The 21528-nt window shown below is 46.7% G+C and overlaps 1 protein-coding gene across 21 annotated transcripts in view; it reads right to left on the reverse strand.

The window, feature by feature from the left end:
• Positions 1 to 21528, reverse strand: part of Kcnma1 (potassium calcium-activated channel subfamily M alpha 1) — a 719966-nt gene that overhangs the window by 505040 nt on the left and 193398 nt on the right. For 20 of the 21 annotated variants that reach the window (XR_012907918.1, XM_075949389.1, XM_075949388.1 and 17 more), the window contains exon 2: positions 11773 to 11934. Coding sequence is in view for 20 of the 21 variants with exons in the window: in XM_075949389.1 (XP_075805504.1) it covers positions 11773 to 11934 (162 nt within the window). In the remaining variant the exon portion in view is untranslated. Of the gene's footprint in view, positions 1 to 4863; positions 5057 to 11772; positions 11935 to 21528 lie in introns of those variants that run through there. The other variant, XM_075949406.1, reaches the window with a different exon arrangement.

The raw sequence follows: 21528 nt of genomic DNA on the forward strand, positions 1-21528 counted from the left end.
CATACCAGGGACTGCTTGCGATGCCCAGACCTTCCAGCAGTCTTGCTCAGAGCAGATTGGTCCTCTGAGAAAATGTTAAAATCAGAGAGATCTCAAGTATTCTCTTTCTCTTTCTCTCTCTCTCTCTCTCTCTCCCTCTCCCTCTCCCTTTCCCTCTCCCCCCTCCTCTCTCTCTCTCTCTCTCTCTCTCTCCCTCTCTCTCTCCCTCTCCCTCTCCCTCTCCCTTTCCCTCTCCCCCCTTCTCTCTCTCTCTCTCTCTCTCTCTCTCTCTCTCTCTCTCTCTCTCTCTCTCTCTCTCTCTCTCTCTCCCTCTCCCTCTCCCTCTCCCTCTCCTTCTCCCTCTCCCCCCCCCTCCTCTCTCTCTCTCTTCCTCCTCCCCCAGAGGATTTTTTCTCCCCTCCCCACCTCTGTAAGCTCCATGACAGCCCACTGTAACTGGTGCCAGATCTGAAAGGTAAGACAAACCATAAGAGCCAATGCTTACTACTAACTAACCACAAAGAGACACTATTCTGGCATGTATTTACGAACTTATCACCGCAACAGGAAGACCCAGAGTCTGTCATTATCCCATCATCAAGATGAGGAAATTGTGGCCTCAAAAGATGAAGCAATTGGCCCAGAATGAAAGCCCTGGGGAGAGGTAGAACAGGCATGGTATGGTCTGGCTGAAACCTCAGCTGCAAAAATACACAGAGGCCCTCTGTATTCCAAGGACCACACCATAGCTGCTCCTTGCCAAGAATTCAGGAGATGTGTTGTTACAAAGTGTTCTGTCTCACCTCCTGGTATGTTCTGATGACCCGATAAAGTGACTCAAAGAGCTAAGGAATGGAAGGGCACCAGGCAGATCCCTGCTTGAAGGGTGGAACTCCTAGCCTACAGCCCAAAGAGGATGGGAGGAGTAGTTCCATTGGTAAATACTAATAAACACATGAGGACTGGTTCCAGGGATAGGTAAACGGTTGAGAAGATGAAAGCAGGCACCCCCCTCCTACCCTTCTCTTGGACATCCCAAGGTAGAGGAGTAACAGCACCATGAGCAACATCTGGGGACATTCTTGGGCCAGCATGGAGCTTCCTCTCTCCAGAGCTGTCTGCTTTCTGACTCAATCCTTCATTCTCCCAAATGCTCCCCGGAGGCCAGAGAGGCCAACCTGCCAGCTAGTAAAATTAGCAGCTGGGCTTTTTACAGGGCACACTGGGGAGCTGGGCACACTGGGGAGCCGGGCACACTGAGTGCTAGCTTACAGGCCAGCAGCCAGAGCGGGTTAAGGTACCTGCCCTACAGACCTGCATCAGGAGCATCCCTCACACGAGGAGTAAGGGAGAGGGAAAGTCTGGACCATGAATGTCCAGGTAGAAGGGCCTGAGGTAGCAGACTGCAGGAGAGCAGAAACAGGAAAAGGAGCAAGGAATGACCTTGCTATAACATTCTGAAGTTGAATGTGTCCAGCCCCTACGCTAAGCCTGCTAAGCCCAACAGAGAACTTGGTAGCTTGGGGCCACTGGGCTCTGGCCTCCATCTCTTCCTACACTCTGCATCAGACTGGGTTGAGCTTAGGGCAGTAACACAGGCGAGTTGTTCAGAAAGTGAGGAACTACTACGTCCTATCTGTTACCGTGTGCAGTGGCTAACATGGGAACCAGACACATTGGCCATTCAGGAATAATTCACCAGTTTCAGAAAGGGTGGCAAACTTTTCACTGCCGGGATAGACAGGAATTGTTTTAGGCTGGAGATGTTTGGGACTCTATGGGCGCTACTCAAGTCTTCACTGGATTGTGTTACAAAAGCAGGCACAAACACTGTGTAAATGAGTATAACAATTAAAATTTGTACACAATGAAATCTGAATTTCATATACTTCTCACTTGTCACAAAATATTCTTTAGATTTTTTTTTAAAAAAGAAATTTGAAAATGTGAAAAACTATCTTTTGCTCCTAAGCCAGGCAAACAAGGCAGTGAGCCACTGTGGCGCATGTTCTATATATAACCTGCAGATCCATGGGTAAGTTCAGCATGGTCACACCTGTGTCTTGGGAGAAACGTCCCACAGGGAAAGAAGAATGGAAGCTTCTGGTGCCAGTGAAATGGTTCTATGGGTGCTTGTCATCAAGCTTGACAACCTGTGTTCAATCCCAGGGACCCAAATGATTCAGGGAAATAAAAAATTAACTCCAAATTGTCTTATGGCTTCAACGTGTGTGCTGTGCTGTCTGGTTTTATGTCAACTTGATACAAGTTAGAGACACCAGAAAGGATGGAGCCTAAAAGGAGAAAATGCCTCTGTAAGACCCAGCTGCAAGGCATTTTCGGAAATTGGTGATTGATGGGGGGAGGGCCCAGCTCATTGTGGGTGATGCCATCCCTGGGCTGAAAGCAGGCTGAGCAAGCCATGAGGAACAAGCCAGTAAGCAGCACCCCTCCATGGCCTCTGCATCAGTTCCTGCCTCCAGGTCCCTTCTCTGCTTGTGTCCCCCTCTTGACATCCTTTGGTGATGAATTGCAATATGAAAGTGTATGTTGATAAACCCTTTCCTTCCCAACTTGCTTTTTGTCATGGTGTTTCATTGCAGCAATAGAAACCCTAAGACGGTGTACCATGAAATGTCCTGACCCCACAATACAATAAATGAATGAATAGACTTTTTTAAATTAAAAAAAAAAAAGGCTGGAAGTTTGTGTAAAAACAGAATGTTTTACTCTCCTGCTCTGGATGCTTCTGTAAGCATCCATATGCTGGCATGCATGCTAAAGATCAAATAAGAAATCAAGTTTGTTCGAATTCCCGGGGAGCCGTTTTTATCCTGCAGCATCTCTTGGACTCAGTGCCACTTAACTAAAGCACTGAGGATTAAGTTTGACCAATTGTCTGTGGTAGTGCACAAAATAAAACTGTGAGCGTCCCCAGCAACAGGCAGCTCGTTCCCTGCAGTGGGAGCTGCTCAGGGCAGTCACTCTGGCATCCGTCGGCCCCTTGAATAAAAGGTACTGGGTCACAAATAACAAGTGTCATAACCTCAGCGTCTCTCCCACCAAGGTCCAAACAGTTATTTAATGACATAAAAATGTAATCATCGTCTTTGACTAACACCAAGTACAAACACAGGATTAACTAAAGAGGCACAATGGAAAGGCTAGTGGGGAATTGCTATGTGAGTTTTGGAGCCAACGCCTCTTTTAGGAGTGCTGATGTCAATCAAACCTGCTGACTTGCAACACGATGGTTCGCTATCCAGAATGCAACCCCACAAGGTTTATAATGTTTCTGCTCCATGGAATAACGGCAGTGGATGAGGCAATTTTATGTAGCTTTGCCCAAAATACAAAAGGATACATGTGAGGAATAGCACATTCGCCACCTCGCTCCACTGAGAAAGTACAGGAGAAGATGCACATGAGAAGCGTGTCCCCCAACAGTACAAAGGACAGCAGTGTATGCTACATAGCGGATTCATTATACACCTATTCTCTCCCACCTCAGTTTCACTGATCCAGTGCCCGGTTCACACAGCTCAACAGTGACCGCACAGCTATGTCACCCCACGAACCCAATGGGATCACTTCTGTTTGAAAGGCACACTAAGTATGCATTTTCTCTTGAGCTCTCAGACATAAGAATAAAATGACCTGGGCTGCTTACATAATGTGTCATATGCCACCCATGTGACCTGTTTAGAAAGATAAAGGGTGAGACTAGCATTTTTTTTCTCCATGCATTGATAAAGCGTCCCCTAGATATTGAAGTAAACAGCAAATGTTTTCAGATGGTGGAATTAGATTTGCATGCTTCCTGGAGCGATGTTCAAGTGCAGTACCATAAACAAATGTGGATAGTAACTCAAATGAATGATGCTAAGGGCTTTGTCTTTGCCCAAGGAGGGGGTTACTATATTGGGGGGAAAAAAGTCTTTTTAAGAGAGTTACAAAACACTGCATCTGTCATAGAGTTGACAGGAAGTCCAGGCAATGCATACATGGCTCAGACCTTGAGGTGAGGTTATCTTTAGCTACAAGACAGATTTCCTAGAGAGACAGTTGCTCTGAGATCAACATAGAAATGTGGCTATTCCGAAATGAACTATCTGTGGAGATGATGACAGTGTCGGTGGTGATGACAGCAGGGTGTGTGTGTGTGTGTGTGTGTGTGTGTGTGTGTGTGTGTGTGTGCACATGCACACTCTCATGTGCCTGTGTCTTTCTGCGACTACACCCTTCTTCCTTGTAAATAGGTTCTCTAGTACTGCCTCACTCTTGTTCTACAAGACTCTCATTCCCTACCCCCTGATTTCTTTATAAACTAAGGGGATGATCTGTAGCTTGTGAAAGAAAAGAAATCTGGCTCACCACCTGCTTCTGTCAATAAAGTTTTACTGGAATATAGTTACATTGTGGATGTCTGTGGCTGCTTTCGAACCAAAGTGGTAGAAGTAGTTATGATAGAATCTGCACAGTCCACAAAGTCTAACATGTTTACAACATGAACATTTACCAACCTTGAACTAAAATATCTATATTGATTTTAGGTTGATGAGTCTAAAAAGTAAAATCAACCAAGCAAAAACTGTTCTAAGCATTTCTTGCCCCATCCCTGTCATTGCATATCACATTAGCCTTTACAGGGGTTAAATCTGGCTCACAAAAATGTATGGAACACTTACCAGTATACACACACACACACACACACACACAATCAAATGGAAAGTAAAACATTTGAGACAGAGAAGGAGAAAGAAAATAGAAACAAAGAAAATGGGGGGAGATCCCACATAGAATTCAAACCTGATTCTCTATGTTCACATGGGCCAGACAACCTTGGCTTACAGTAGCCACCAGAAAGAGACACAACTCCTTTCCCAATTTAGAATAATCATGTTGTGAACTGACAGGTGAAAGCGGCTAATTTAGTTTCTCCAAGAGTGTGTTCCTTCACTAAACAAGGTGAAATGTAAGCAACACAGTCCTCAGCAATGCCCAAACATTGGAGAAGAATCCTGAAGACATCTTCCTCTGCGTTGAAGTATCACTGAGCGTGGGCCAACTCCAAATCCTAAAATGGAAATTGTCAGTGATTCTTCCAACATGTTCCAGAATTCTAAAATAAGCATGTACTCCTCTACGACTGTCCATCAGCATCTGTGGGAGACTGCTTCCCCGTGGGTACCAAATCTGAAGATGCACAGGCCTTACATAAATGGTGTAGTACTTTGTAGAGAGCCTCCGCACACCCTCCCATAGGCTCGAAACTATCCCTCTATTACTTGTAATACTTCACACTATGTAAATGTGACGGAAATAACTGCTCCACTAAGTTTACCAGAGATGACATAAAAGAGGCCACACATGTTCCATGAGCTGCAGCTCTGTCTCAATAGTTTGATAGGTGATAGATGGAATCCATGGATGATGAACATGAAGACAGAGGGGGCAGATTTTTATTTTGACAGTTTTTAATTTGGAGGCTAGGGAGATGGCTCGGTGGTTAAGAGCATGTATGGTGTAGGCACAAGGACCTGAGTTCAAATTCCTAGCATCCAGTAGAAATTCAGGCATAGCTACACATTTTGGTAACCCCAGCATGGTAGGGTGGGAACAGTGGCAGGCATATCACAGGAGCTCCCTGATCAGACAGCCTAGCCAAGCCATGAGTTCCCAATTCAGAGAGTCCCTGTCTCAAGGCAATATGACAGAGCTATGGAGAAAGACAATGGGAGTCTTGCTCTGGACTCTATATCCACCATCCACCTCTATAAACACAGGCACACAGTTCCAATATTCATAGCTTCTCTCTCTCTCTCTCTCTCTCTCTCTCTCTCTCTCTCTCTCTCTCTCTCTCTCTCTCTCACACACACACACACACACACCCCATAGTGTTTTTAATTAAAAACTTTTTAAGAAAATAAGTATTCTTGAATTTAAAAAAATGAAAAAAAGAAAGCAATAACTCTCGTCCACCTGGCATCCCTCCAGTTTAGTATGACTCAGGCCTGTTTCAGAGGAGGGCTCTGTCCCCTCACTCTTGCTGACTTGGGGCCAGAAAGCCTGGTTTTAAGGAGAGAGATTAGGCAAAGGTCAGTCTAAGACTTGGAACCTTGGGGTCCAGGAAATCATCACTTTGTTGCTGAGGCCCCTGGTGAATGGTGCTTACCACTTGTGACAGGAATGGAACTGTACAATTACACACCTAATCCAACAGTATGACTAACTCACACTCGGGGTTTTCTTGCTCATTGTTTTATGCCTGTATGTCGTACACAGCCAGAGCTGGTAAGAAATTACCATTTGTCAAACACGGTGCTTTGCCATCGAGGTCAGATGGAACAGATAATCTGGGCTACTTAGCCAATCCTTTGCCAGCTGAACCTCACCCATCACATTCCAGTCTTAGGAGTTTCAACAGACAAGTGAGAGAGATTCAGATGTGGAGGCCGAGCTCCTGAGCATGCATCAAGGGAAACAGATTAAAAATTGAAAGAGGAAACTCAACAGCTGGTGTCTAGTATTGGTTTGGTCCCACTGTTGTAGGGATAAACATCTGGATAGCTCAAGACAAACACAGCTTTGGACTCAGAACAGGCATGGCAGCTTCATCCTGTGTGCTGCTATTTCAGCGGAAAACCTGTGTTCTGTGCAGAGCGAGGCTCAAACAACTCTGAGACACTGCTCTGTGTTGGAGGGATCCCTCGCTTCAAGGGGACCCAACACCCTGGCAGGACTTTCTCTAAGGAGACCAGTTGACACCGTAGGCAGCTCTAGGCAAAAAGGCTTAGGCTGAACCTGCTTGCTACCTGTGAGAGTTAAGGGGATCGGGACTCAGGTCCTCGGACCTAGTTCACTAAAACAGTAATGTTAGATTGTCACAGCCAGAGTAACATCTGGTAGTGACTTAGAAGAGGCACTGTCCTTACATGGGAACACTAAGTTGAGTGTCTAGAGTCTATGTGGCTACCCAGCTGCCACTGACAGCTGCTTTGCTTCCTGTCTTCCAACCAAAATCCCTCCTTGAGGCTTGATTTTGCTCAGGGTGAGGGAGAGATGGATTCTTTGGTGAGATTAGCCAGCTTCCTTGTGGTGAGAGCTGGTTTAATGATTAGTTTTGTCAACTTGACACAACATCGAATCACATGAACAGAGTGTCAGGGAAGGACTGTCTACTTTGATTTGGCCTGTGGATATGTCTGCGGGGATTGCCTTCACTAAATGATATGGGAAGACTTGCCCACTGTGGGCAATACCATTCCCTAGGCAGGGGTTCCCGAAATGCCTAAAAGGAGAAACTGAATGTAAGGAAGCAAATAGGTGGGCAGGGTGCATTTGTTGATTTTCTAGTCTTGCCTGTGGATGTGAACAGCTCCCTCAAGTTCCTGCCACCTAAACCTTCCCACATGGTGAACTGCCACATAAAATTATGAGCTAAACACTTTCCCCACTAAGCTGTCAGGATTTTTCTCATATCAACGGGAATGAAACTGGAACACTGCAATCCAACAGCTATGCAGGATATGTGACTGAACAGAATGGCTGGGTCCATGCCTTTCCACCTGAAGCAAAGGAACAGGGCTGACGCAGTGCCTGCAGGGCTCACAGCATGCTCTCCACAGTATTATTGATGGTACATGGAGAGAAGGGCAGTGGTCTGGGGAGTGGTTGGCCCTACGCACCCCAGTTGTATACTACCAGGCATATCAACCTCCCTGACCTCTTGACCTGTTTATACTTCAGGCCTTGTCTTTTCATCTTGTGCTATCACTGGAGTAAGCTCACTGCTCTAAGTTGTCTCAGGATCTCTCAGCTCGTTTCCCCCTCTGAGTAGCCACCCCCTCCCAGGTGGCTATACAACACCAGCGTTAGCACCCCACTCTCAAAATATCCTTGTCCTACAAAGTTTGCCCATATTCGTTAACTTGGTATTTTCAGGCCAGACAAGCTGTCTTCAGTCAACCTTCCAGGCTTTCTTTGAGCCCAATGCCTTGGTGTTCTTGGCCCTCGGCCTCATTGGACAACCCTCCAGAGTCCCATAATGCTCTATGTTCTGCTCCCACAGCTTGCTTTCCTTAATGACGTTATTTCCTCCCTTTGGCTTTTAAGATGCTAATTCACTTTTGAAAAGGGAAACTAAATGGGGGTGTCTAGTTAACCCTCAAATGTGTTCTGTCTTAGGCACTCTTCCTAGCTGACCCACCAAGAATTCCCTTTTTTCCTCTGGTCAGATTTTGTTTGTTTGTTTGTTTGTTTCTAACACAGCTTATTGCTATGTAACACAGGCTTTCCTTGAGCCCATGATCCTCCCGCCTCAGCCTCCCAAGTCCTGGAAGGCACCCACCACATTTAGCCTTTTTCTATTTTTTTTTTTTTTTTGGTACTTGTCATTGAGCCCAGGGCCTAAGCAAGAATTCTACCACCAATCAGTGCCTGTGTTTGTTTCCCACTTCGTCAGACAAAACCTCTGGCCCAGAGTTGATGCTAGGACCCCTCAGCTCGTTCTGATGAAGCACACTGGCACTGGCTGTAATGGCCCTGGACAGGAGCAGCTATAACATCCATACTAACCCTGCCACACTGTGTCTGCCATGGCCAGAGGAATGTATGTTCTCCTGGTAAACCATCGAGTGCCATAGGAGTTCATTGAGAATGTACTGTCTCAGACCCACGCATGTTTGTCGCAAAGTGTCCTCAAGACCCCTCTTCTGTGATAAGCTGCCAGCCCCCAAACTCTGTGATGAAGAGGGTAAAACAGGCCAAGAGTAAAAGCATTGTAGTCTTGAGAACAACTAAAAGGGAAACTACTTCCAGTAGATGTTACTACGGTTCACCCCATGATATTAAAGTGCCTGCAGTGGGAAAGAGAAGCCGGAAGTTCAGCAATGGGAAGTTCAGCCATTTGGGAATTCTAACTGAGTGTCTCACCTTGCCCAGTCCATCTCTGTCGCATGCCTTGTATTCTGGTCTAATGGCCTTTTGATATCTACACACTCCTATACTTTAGCTTGTTATATATTTAAAACTCACTCATTCAAAGTTGAAAGCATGACTTTCATAGATCATTCTCATGACCACGCAGAACTGCCACCATATGTGTGGAAGGCATGACCTCATTCTTGCCACCCAAGCATACCCAGACCCAGAACCCAACCTCAGTTGTCTCTAGAGCAAAATCTACTCATAACCCAATGTGAAAGAGCGACAGAAATCTTCCTTATAGAATGAGAAGAGGAAATAGATGACAGTGGTTCCCACATCCAGCAGCAAACCACCCAAAAGTGCTCATCAGCCCCTCTCCTGGTTCACAAAGGACCCAGCAGTCCCCCTGTCTTCTTTCTTGTAGCAAGTGACCTTGTCAGCTTTTCTGTCCTCCAAAGGGTCAGCTTCCATTCCCTCTCTTTTGAACTTAGCCTTCAGCTAAACACCAACATGACTTTATGGCCTGAGCTCATAGAAGGTCCCTTGGATCCCAGGTTCCTGTTCTCCTACCAGATTATTTGGCTAGTCTCTTGAGCTCCTTAAGCAGGGCACACAATGTCTTCCCCTCTCCCTCCAGTGGTGAGGGAGGCATCTATCCCACACACTGCCAGGAAGGATTTGAGTAAGTGAGACTCTCATCACCTTCTTTACTTGCATTCACCTCCTCACTGGAGAAGCAGTTTCTGGGGAACCATGTGTAAAACCCCAAGTCCTAGCTTTATCTTTCATCCAATGGCAGATGAGGTCCCTACTATTGACGGAACCCCCACTTCAAGCCCAGGAAGGGTGACCTGCACAAAACATGTGCCAGAGCCACTGGGATAAGTCACCCAAACACATCATCAGGCAACTCCTGACCCAGAGCAGCCCAAGAAAGCCACCAGTCAGTGCTGCGATAAGAAAGGAGCCCACCTAGAGCAGGCAGAGGGTTGGCAGAAGTGGAGAACAGTCCCCATCTGCCCAGTTCTTCCCTACTCTGCACTGAGACACTGGTAACTCCTACAACCTTCTATTCCCTGAAAAGTGATGGGGACATCACAATCCTGCTTATAACACACACACACACACACATACAAACTACAATACACTCACTACATATATACTATAACACACACATACACACTATAATACACTCACCACATATATACTATAACACACACACATATACACTACAATACACTCACCACATATATGCTATATCACACACACATATACGCTACAATACACTCACCACATATATGCTATATCACACACACATATACGCTACAATACACTCACCACATATATACTATAACACACACACATATACGCTACAATACACTCACCACATATATGCTATATCACACACATACACACTATAATACACTCACCACATATATACTATATCACACACACATACACACTATAATACACTCACCACATATATACTATAACACACACACATACACACTATAATACACTCACCACATATATACTATAACACACACACATATACACTACAATACACTCACCACATATATGCTATGTCACACACACATATACACTACAATACACTCACCACATATATGCTATATCACACACATACACACTATAATACACTCACCACATATATGCTATATCACACACACATACACACTATAATACACTCACCACATATATACTATAACACACACACATATACACTACAATACACTCACCACATATATACTATAACACACATACACACTATAATACACTCACCACATATATGCTATATCACACACACATACACACTATAATACACTCACCACATATATACTATAACACACACACATATACACTACAATACACTCACCACATATATGCTATGTCACACACACATATACACTATAATACACTCACCACATATATGCTATATCACACACACATACACACTATAATACACTCACCACATATATACTATAACACACACACATATACACTACAATACACTCACCACATATATACTATATCACACACACATATACACTACAATACACTCACCACATATATGCTATATCACACACATACACACTATAATACACTCACCACATATATGCTATATCACACACACATACACACTATAATACACTCACCACATATATACTATAACACACACACATATACACTACAATACACTCACCACATATATACTATAACACACACACATATACACTACAATACACTTACCACATATATGCTATGTCACACACACATACAGGAGCTGCTCATAGTCTCCATATGAGCACTGCATGAGCTAGTTGGCACAGTGCAGATGAAGACACTGCACCCAAGCAGACTGCTAGAGGACCGTAGTAACTTGTACAGGCCAACACTCTCCCTCTCCCTCTCCTTCCTGCTCTCTCTCAGACAGGGTGTGGTAAGGATAGAGAGACTCCTAGATCCTGGATTAACAAGCTCTAAGCATATTTCTGGTTTGTGTTACTATGCCCCCATCATTTATGCTGAGATAGTACAGGTATAGTGTTTGTGTGCACATGTGTTTTTGTTCATGTATGTGCACATCTGTTTTACTGACAGAGACAGTTCAATTCACCCCCCAGGCAGGTTGTGAAAGTATGATACTGGCTCACTTGCTGTAGATGCCCCCATACTATTATAGACTTGGACACATGTAAAGAATACCATGCTGATCCATGATCTCAGGGGAGCAGTGGCCACTCATCCAACTTGGCCTCGAGAAAACTCAGAGCATCATCACTCCTCCCAAGCAAATCCCTTTCCCGGATGCAAGACCATCTCATATGGGAGGGGCCAAGGACTCACCAGAACTCTGCCAGTCAGTGTCTGGGCAGATATCATCACCCCTGCCCAGTCCTTCACGGAAGTCATCCAGCCGACCTCGGCTGCCACCACCTCCTCTTTTTCGTCCACTGGTTTGAGGGTACCATCTGCCTGGCTGGAGCCATTATTTATCTTCTGGGCCTCCTGGCAACAGAGAGAATCAGAGTTGAGTCAATAGTAAACAACCAGATTTAAATAAGATGTTCACCTATACAGAATCAGAACCCAAAGGGGTTCCCAGATGAGGGAATGTGGCTTAAAGATAGAGGTTGGGGAGGAGAGATGGTTAAGGATTTTATTTTCTTTAGTTTGGTTTAAAAAAATCAAGCTGTGGAGGTTGCTTAATGGCTAAAGCACTTTCCGTGCAGCTGGGGGATGTGCGTTTAAATCCCTCAAACCTATGTAAGAGCTGGGCACAGCAGAGCGCATCTGTGACTCCAACACTCTTACATAGAGATGCAAGGCGGGGACAGGAAGAGCTCTAGAAGCACAGGGGTCAACCAGCCTGGCAGCATACACAATAGAGAGCAGCAAAAGAGGCGTCCTATCTCAGACAAGGTGGACAGACAGGACTGGCACCCAAGGAGGCCCTCTGACCTCCACAGGCACGCTCTGGCACACAAAGGATCCCTTCTGAAATTTCCTTTTAGAATACTCTTGGAACGGGAAGAATACTGGCATTTTCTCTGACCACTTTAAAGGCAAAGCAACAAACCTGCCCCTGGTCACAGAGGGTTAAAGAGGGGATGCAGTCAGCACAAAATTGTCTCCGCACAAGTCATTGTACCTTCATAGTGCCAACCCCATTTCTCTTTACCAATTTCCCATCTTTTCTCCTGTCTATGGCATTCAAGAGGGACTCATGATGGACCCACAATGGTTCTAGCAATACAGACTGTTGGATCGGGCATTTGGGCAAGACCCTCTTGGGCTAGGAATAGGCAGATGATCTCTGTCAAGGCAATATGGCGCAAGCATAGTACATTTGCTGAAACAGGTAGGGGAAGGGATCCATCCCTGGAAAGGAAGACAGCATGGAAGAAAGATGTGATGGAATACCAATGTCTGCATCTGAATGCCTGGGTCCAGCGGTGCCTACAGTCCAGATCCCTGAGTTACAAGAGATAATAAACTCCCCCTTCAGAACTTGAAATATGCCTGAAGAAAGAAGGCCTCAGATATCCAAACCCCACCTTTGCACACAATGTGTCCTGAGGCCAGGATGCTCCCATCCTGGCCTCTGTCTCCTTAGATTTTTCACTCATACAGTCCCCGCTTCCCAATAAAGTCTTTCTCACTATTCTCTGAAAACGTCATGCCAACTGCTTTGCTTTATTGTTTCCCATAACAATAATATACTCTATAATTCACTTACTTATTTCATTTACCACTCCAAATCCAACACTGCTGTCAGCTCCTATACCTAACACAGTCTTAAACACAAAGCTAGCACAATAAACATTGATGAAGCTAGGCATGGTGGTACACACCTATAATCTCAGGAGGCCTAGCCAAGAGGATTGTCCACAAGTTAAAAACTAGCCTGGGCCACACAGTCCAAGCACACAAACCAAAAACTACAACAAAAAAGCAATCAAAACTTTGAATGAACAGATACAAAGAAATCTGAGTATTTGTTTATTGTCACCTCCAGAGCCTGGGTTTCGGATACCAGATGAAATATAGGCTTCTCAGCCCAATTTGAATTTTAGATAAACAAATACCTTTATAAATATGTCCAAAAATGCATGGCTTTTACATACAATAAAGGCTCATCATTCATCTAAATCAAATTTAACTAGACCCATGCTCAAACATCCACTGAGATTATTAGTGCAGATGGAGATAGAAAAATATGTGAGGAAATTATACTCATCATTTATAATCCTGGTATCAATTTACAAAGAGAAAAACACTGGGGATCATTGTGTTTTGGCCTAATGTGAGACTGGGAAGTGGGAATGAAATCAGAGGTGGAAACCTCCTGCAAGGAGAAGGGTGGGCCCAGTGAGAACAGGGAAGCAGGAAGAGTGGGTTTGCAGAGATTCCCGATGCCTCCTCCTCTCTCACTGGCCAACCCTGGCTCAGATAGAGTAGGGTTGAGAAGCTGGGCTGTAGGAATGAATGCACATGGTATTTTACTCCCCAGTGTTTGAAGCTGCAGGAGCTGGAACACCCACAGTGGGAGCCTGGGAGGGGGAGGCCTCAGACCATCTGCTGATTTGTGTAATATCTGCCTCTCAAACCTAATAGGCTAGTCTCATTGGCCTGCTAGCTCTGGTCCTGGGGCTGAGATCCGGGAAGATAGGATGTGATCCTTGGCAGCCATGGTAACCAAGGTGCATATTCAAAACTGAAATCTAGCCCTGTCTCAACTTCAGGGAATACCCTGTGAGATGGGGGAAAATATTGTTTGCTCTGTGGAACTACACGATGCTCAATGGCACGTAGCAGACTCGGTTACTAAGTCCAGAAGGCCTACCCCTGCCTCACATTGTACACTCACTCTGAATGCGGTAGTTCAATCTTGAGTCAGCACCAACATCAAAGCACAAGGTACACTAAATTACTCAGGGTGTCAGATCCACTCTAGAAACTGCAGTTTTACCTGGTGGTCAACACCTGAGGTCAACCTAGGGAACCATAGGCCTCATCCATCCAAAACAGACCACAGACCTTGACTCCAGCACAACTGCTACTTTCAGAACTGACCCATGAATGGTGAGGGCTGAGAGGAAGATAGACTTTCAAACCAGCATTCTTGTGTTGGCTTCTATTTGGCTATTTTTGAGTCAGGGTCTACTGAAGCTTCAAGTGCCTCAACCAGATCTGTAGACAAGGATGACCTTGAACTTCCAAGCTCCTGAGATTAGAGGCATATACTACCACTTCCAGTTCATGCCAGACTAGAAATCAAACTCAGGACTTAGAGAGCACTCTAGGCAAGCACACTACCAACTGTGCTACACATAACAGCAGACAAATGGGCTCTGGCCACCAGGAGGCCCAATTTCCTGCTGCTTGAGCCTGCTGCCTCAAAGGACAGACACTTTTCAGCATGGAAAAGGCCCAGAGGCAGGAGTTCCCTGCAGCCCCCATGGTTTTAATGCATCTATAATTCACAGCATAAGAGGTACACAGTGCATAGTATGCTATTCCTCCAACCCTCTTACCTATTGTTTTACAAGGCATTCATTATTTTAATTGCTTTATGATAGGCAGGGAAAAACACAAACTAACAGAGATAATGCCCTTGTTATTATTTGCTTATACTAGATGTTGTGAGCTTAATTACCACGTGTGGGAGGCAGGACTGGGGGAGGGGCCACAGAAACAGGGAGCTACATCAAGCCCTGTGCCAGCCTGTCAGGTGCTAGGGGTTTCTGTGCCTGAAAGGCAAAGACCTGCAACCCCCTACTAATGTTATGGCCGGAGGAAAGTGGGTGGGACCTGGAGGGTTAAGGGGCCCTGTTGAAGGCATGCAGGAGGTAAGGGGTGTTCAGTTAGAGCTTATTAGAGCAGCAGGGGTCTCCATCTATGGAGCCAGAATTGGATTTCAGCAGCTAGAACGTAAAAGTTTTCCATGCTTTCTTACGCTCTCTAAGAAGTCCAGCAGATCAGTGGGATTTCACAGGCCATTTTAAAACTCCAGTAACTGAGAGCTGTCACCTGGGACAGCAGAGAGCCCACTAGGACATGGGTGCCCTCTACTCCCATAAGTCACGTTCATAACTCCTCTGTGCGAAGCAAGGAGAAGCGCCCATCTCTGGGAAGGTGTGAGGCATAGTGGTTCATGCGGTGCTCGGTTCAAACCAACACTGCCAAAGCCGCCTCCGATGCCGTTTCAGCCTCTGGGCCCTGGAAAGGCCACCGGTCCAACATGAGCCTCCATGAGTGACAAGAGAACAGAAAACAGGTGACTTCTGCATGATAGTTCCCTCTGGCTGGGCAACTGGCTCTCAGGACCAGGCGCTTCTATTGCTGCCTGGGTCCAGCAAGACGGTGGGACTCCGTCCATGATAGTCAGGGAGGAACTCCCATACTAGGGGGGGTCAGACCAAGTGTTCTCTTAGATGCACCCTGACCTCCAGCTCCATTACACCAACTGCTCCCTTCCAAGGAGGAGAGACAGGCCAGAGCAAGGCAGTTTCTGGGTCACAGGACTTCATTCTTCCTTCTGCATTCCATGGCACAGTGCCTCAGAGGTGAGATGCAGTTCCTGAATGGCAAAGCTCCTGCCCAGCTAACCCAGGCTTCCCACTTTCCTACAAAGGATTCGAACACTCTTCAGAAAGAGTGAACTTGGTGTTGGCAAGAAAATCACCATATGACCCTCTCCCTGACCCCCAAGGGAGACAGTCTCTGCAGACTTCTGACTACACGGCCACAGTCTCAGGGGGACCGGACAAAATGCACAGACATAGAGGGAAAGATGTTTAGGGAAGGAGAAAGGGACGTGTAAAAGAGACAGAGAAACAAAGCCCCAGTATCCACCCTGGGAGGATTCCTGAATAAAGAGGCACACATCCGTATCTATCCCTGACCCTGCCTGCACCCCTTGGCCAGGCACAGCTGTATACTGGGCTTGCATCTGGCCTTGGTGATAGAGTCTATGTTTAGAGAAAGTTTCTGAGCCAGGCAGGAGGCATAGGAAGCTGGAGGAACTGGAGAGCAGAACACACTCAGTACCAGCCTCCCACCACCACCACACACCCTACTGTCCCTTTCCTACCTTCTCTTTATTCCTTTTCGTCTTGTTCCCACCATGGCGTCACCTGTGGCCAATGGCCTGATTGTACCCCAGTCACCAGTGGTCAGCATACAGACCATCTGTTGGGAATTTGAGAATCGCTACCAAACAGCAATGCAACTTAAGAATACAGCTCAGAATGTTAGGCATAGAAGCCAGACTCACAAAAACAAATACTATATTTTCTCTCATGTATGAGATCTAGATTTGAATACACACAAACACACACACACGACATGAAAGGAGAAGGACAATTTGAGGGGAAGAAGGGAACCAGTATGAAACGGAAATGGGGAAGAAGCCTATGTACAAATACATAAATGTAAACGCCATGGTGGAACCTATTGCTTTTGTATGCTAATTTTTGTAAAGAAACACTAAAAAAGAAAGGGGCTGGACAACTTCTTAGGATACTGTCCCTCTTCCTGGCTACACAGACAAGAAACAAAGGGCTATGAACGCACCCGCATGCCTCTCACCCAGGCTAGCCCAGTGAGGTCCCAGTGCACCGAGTCAGGACAAAGAGCCTTGAGAAGAGAGATGTTGAAGTCCAGAGGCTGAAGTCCAAGATCAGTTCTTGGGGGTGGCTCTAGGTAAATTATTTCATGTCCCCAAACCCTTGTATGCTATTCTGTAAATGGTGTATTCCACCTGTCCTGCCCAGTGGCTCTTGCAGAGGCCCTGGTCACACAGACAGAGCAGTCCCCCAGACAGCACTGTTTGGTAAGCAGGACAGTGAGGCGCCCCTATCCTCCAGTACTGGTAAGAACTGGGGCTGCTCTAGGGGAGGAGACTCACACCCCAAAGCCAGCAGCAGCTTTTTGGAGCACAAAGCTGATGTGTTTAACTCTATCTTGCTGCAGAAGGCACAGTCAGGGCCCTTTCTTTTCTTACCACAGAGATGTTGCAATGACAAGTCCAGGCAGAAGCCTTGTGCTAGAAAAACCCCCTGGCAGGGTGAAAGCAGCTGTCACACCTCTCCTGCCCCTGCCTGCTCAGGCTCTCTCCCTGACCAGGACGAGCACACAGACCTGTATTGGCACAGTCAGGGGCCAAGGTCACCTTAGGCACCACACCTCAGCAGGTAAGTTGAGGTGGGGAGCTGGCTGGTCCAAGGGACTGAAGAGGCCCACCCCAGGAGGGAGCTGCGAGCCTGAAATGGGTTTGATTACACCTCGGGCTTTGGTTCCTGGTCCTTCGTCCCCTGCCTGAAGAGTCACTTAGGCCATGGCCATCTGGAAAGGAGAATATAGTCTTTAAAAACCCTAGTCTCACTTTGTCGCTGTCCCCAACACCCTTCTGAAGCTGCCCTTTCCTTTCTGCAGAGAAGTCATGTCACACTGTGCCAACTATCCAATCTGCCCCACTACTCTCTGTCATCAGAATGTCACTGCAGCTGCGCCAGATTCCTTGTGCTCTGGGACCTTCCTAGGCTACTTCTATTTAGAGGCTACTGTAACTGGTTGCTCTCTTGGCCCCAGTATCCACACACTGGTCTCCAGGTGTCGGTTCAGACCCTTGCCTGATGCCTGAATCCTTTCCTGACCACCACACTGGAAATAAATCTGTGCAGGTAGGATGTTCATGGCCACCTGGAAACCTATGCACTTTGATCACTATAGTGAAACTCCACAGTGCAGACCCCTGTTGCTTTTTACAATTTAAACACTACAGGCTCCAGTAAGAACAAATCAATTTTAATGGAGTTGGGGAAAGAAGAGAAAAGCTGGGAAGGAGAAGGGAGAGGGAAAGGAAGATAGAGGAGAAGAGTAGAAAAGGGGACGAAGAGGGAGCAGGATAGAAGGGAAAGAGAGAAAGGCAGGAGGGAAACAAGGAGGAAAGAGAAAAGGTGAGAGGAAGGAAGGAAAGGGAGAGAGAAGAGGAGAAGGAAGGGGGAGAGAGAAGAGGAAAGGGACTGGGAAGGAGAGAATGGAAGAAAGGGAGAACCTAAGAGGAAGAGGTAGGTGAGGGAGGAGGGGCAAGGAAGAGAGCTGCAGCAGAAGAAAGCCAGTTTTTTGCAAGCACAGGATCTAGATTATATTAGTAAAGAGCACCGCCTCGACAACACTGGCTGCCATTATAAGCATGATCGTAGCAGTCCTATGAGGTAGGTGCTAATGTCCTCATTTAACAGATACAGCTCTAAGCAGCTGGCCCAAGAAGACAACTGGCAGAATTTAAACCCCACTGACTGACAGCAAAAGAGGGGGGGAGGCATGGCACAAATCTGTTCTGCCATCCCAGGGACAGGGGAGTGGTAGAAAGGAATTAATAGGAGGGTGACTGACACAGTTAAGGTCTGTCAACATTATGAGTGTGCACTGCACCAGCTTCTGCCACTGTACACTCCACAGGGGACCTTCCTCAAGGTCTTTATACCTCAGGACGTTGGCTGAACCAAGGTCAGAAGAACACCATCCTTTGTGCTCCAATAACCACTACAAAACCCTACTTTAAGGCGTCAAATGTTGAACTGGAAATGAACATGGGCACTGACAGGTTAGGCAGCCCTCCTGCTGAGAGCTGACGTTCTCCATGCAGAAGATCTGACTTTATCCCTTGTCCTTCACATCCACAGAGGCCGAGCTGCTCTCTGGCCAGGGCTTCGGTATGCTAGGCCTGTCCCTGGCTGGGTCCTACATAGCCTGAGGTACTTGGGTGAGGCTGTAATCTGAAGGAGAACCACTTGTCCTTCTCCCTCTGGACCATCCAAGGGGCTCGAGGCAGCCCCCATCCTGGGGAATCTTAATCTGGAGCCTCTCCTCGGGGCCCTGAGACTAATGGATGGAGCAGATGCTTCACTCCAGAGAGCCTTTTGTAGCAGGCAGGACCAGGAGACTTGGATCTCCTTTCCTCATTTTCCGTCCCCGCTCTGAGTTTATTGCTGCATCGGCCTTCTTTATTGTTCCTAGCCATGCCCCTTCCTTCCTCTGGTCTCCTCCCCACCTGTCAAGCTGAGCCAGGAACCTGCACACAGATGCCCTCAGCTGGACACACAGCACAAGGGCCTTCTTGTTGCCAGAGGAATCGTGACAGGTGGCAGAACTGGACCTGACCTTGGGAGGCCTGTGCAGGCAGTGTCAGACTTTATGGTTTCTCTGGACAGAGTCCTCACCAGGGTAACAAGAAGTAGTAAGTCAAACCCAGAGTTCTTTGACCTAGGAGGCGCAGTCTCTGTGAGGTACCACAGAGGACCATGCAGGGAGGACAGAGGACGCAGGCCCAGGCCCTGTGACAATCTCATCAAAGAGTCTTTGAATGGTTCATCCTATCAAGGTTCTGTGCCACTTGCTCTTAAGTGAATACAGGGATTTTTTTTTTTTTTGCTGTTTTTTGTTTGTTTGTTTGTTTGGCAGGGGGTGAGTCTGAAATGTCCACATGCCTGTTTCATATTTATTTAATGAGAATGACCATAACATTCTGAAATAGCCTAAAAACCCTGAAATACCATTAACTCAAAATATCCCCCCCAAGAAGGAGCATCTCTATGGCAAACCATCGTCCTGGTCTTGCGCCCCTAGGGTTCCCCAGACCTACAAACAGAAGAACTCTGCTCCTTTCGTGCCCACCCCACTGCTAGTGATGGAGGAGGAAGCCCACCATGGTATTTCAAACATCCCGAGCGGCGGGACAGCAGACTGTGGGCATTTCCCCAGGTACCAGTAATCCCGCATATTAGAGCATTAGGCAGATTACCGAAAGCAGCTCAAGCAAGTAAAGCATAATGTGGGTGCCGCCAGCTGGGGTGTTTGTGGCCAGAGTTCTGTGAATGGAAGGCTGAGAGGAGGTAGACACTGCAGGAGAGAACTGGGGCAGAGGAGTCCTCAGGTCCCAGCCAGAGCTGGTGAGGGAGGGAAGCAGAGCTCATGTCTGCCCTTGAGAAGTCGTTGCGCACCCTTTCCCTGGCTACTCAGACTGTCCTATGTATCTAATGGCTGCACAAAAAACCCTTGCCACAGATCTTGGGGACCCTGTATGAGACCACCCTGAATATCCAGCTGGTGTTCTCTTTAACTATTGGGCCATGGCTCCAGGGATGGGCACCCTGTTCACAGATTTGGCCCACAAAGGCTTAAAAACAGCCCAGACGAAGCCTATCGTTTGGGAGTCAGAAGACCACCAGGGAGGGCCAGGTGTCCCTACCATAGCTCTCATGTTTCAGGCTTTTCCACCAGTGCTGTCCGGGGGTACCAGATGCACACTTTCTCCAAAACACCTGTGTGCTCTGTGGGAGCCACTGTGGGAGGACTGGTGGGACAAAGGTGACAGTCACGAAAGGCCAAGCGACCTTTAGCAAAAGCTCACCATCTCTGCCTCACACTCTTGTGTCTCAGAATCAAAGAAGAGGAGCTGTGTGAGCCGTCCCCAAGGGTCTTGTCTGGGGCTGAGCCACCTTGACCTTGTAGCTTGGACTACTGATGGATCCCTCGTTGCATTTGTTCCTGGCTCAGCCCTGTTCACTGAGTGTCATTTCCCTCGCTGGGGACATAAGGAGGGAAGGCAACGATCCTTGCAGCTTTTCTCAGAGAGTTCTCTAAGCCCCTCCTAGTCCACTAAGGAGCATGGAGTAGCTGGCTCTTGGAAGATTCTTATTCAAATAGCAGGCAGAGTTTCCTGTGTGGTTATTTATATCAGAGTGTGAGCCCATTCTTGGGAGTAGCCAAGCTGAACTTTAAGTTTGATCTAGTCTTAGAGGCCAGGTTTTCTTTCTATTTCATGATACCCAGATAGACACAATATGCCAAAAAAAAAAAAAAATCAGGTAGGTGTTCTCTGTCAATAATACTGGCATGATTGTCTTATACTTGGCAGTTTCTAAAAATACAACATAGTATGGACTCCTAAATTAGGTTATAGTCAGACATGTATGAAAAGGGATTTGGAGAAACGTCCTCAGATAGGGGCTACCAGGCTGATACATGAAGCATTAAACATGTTCTCAAACAGCAGCCTGTGGTACTTGCAATTAACGAAGTATCCCTCAAGCT

Source organism: Microtus pennsylvanicus, chromosome 15 (genome assembly GCF_037038515.1).
Source record: "Microtus pennsylvanicus isolate mMicPen1 chromosome 15, mMicPen1.hap1, whole genome shotgun sequence".
In the NCBI taxonomy this organism is placed as follows: domain Eukaryota; kingdom Metazoa; phylum Chordata; class Mammalia; order Rodentia; family Cricetidae; genus Microtus; species Microtus pennsylvanicus.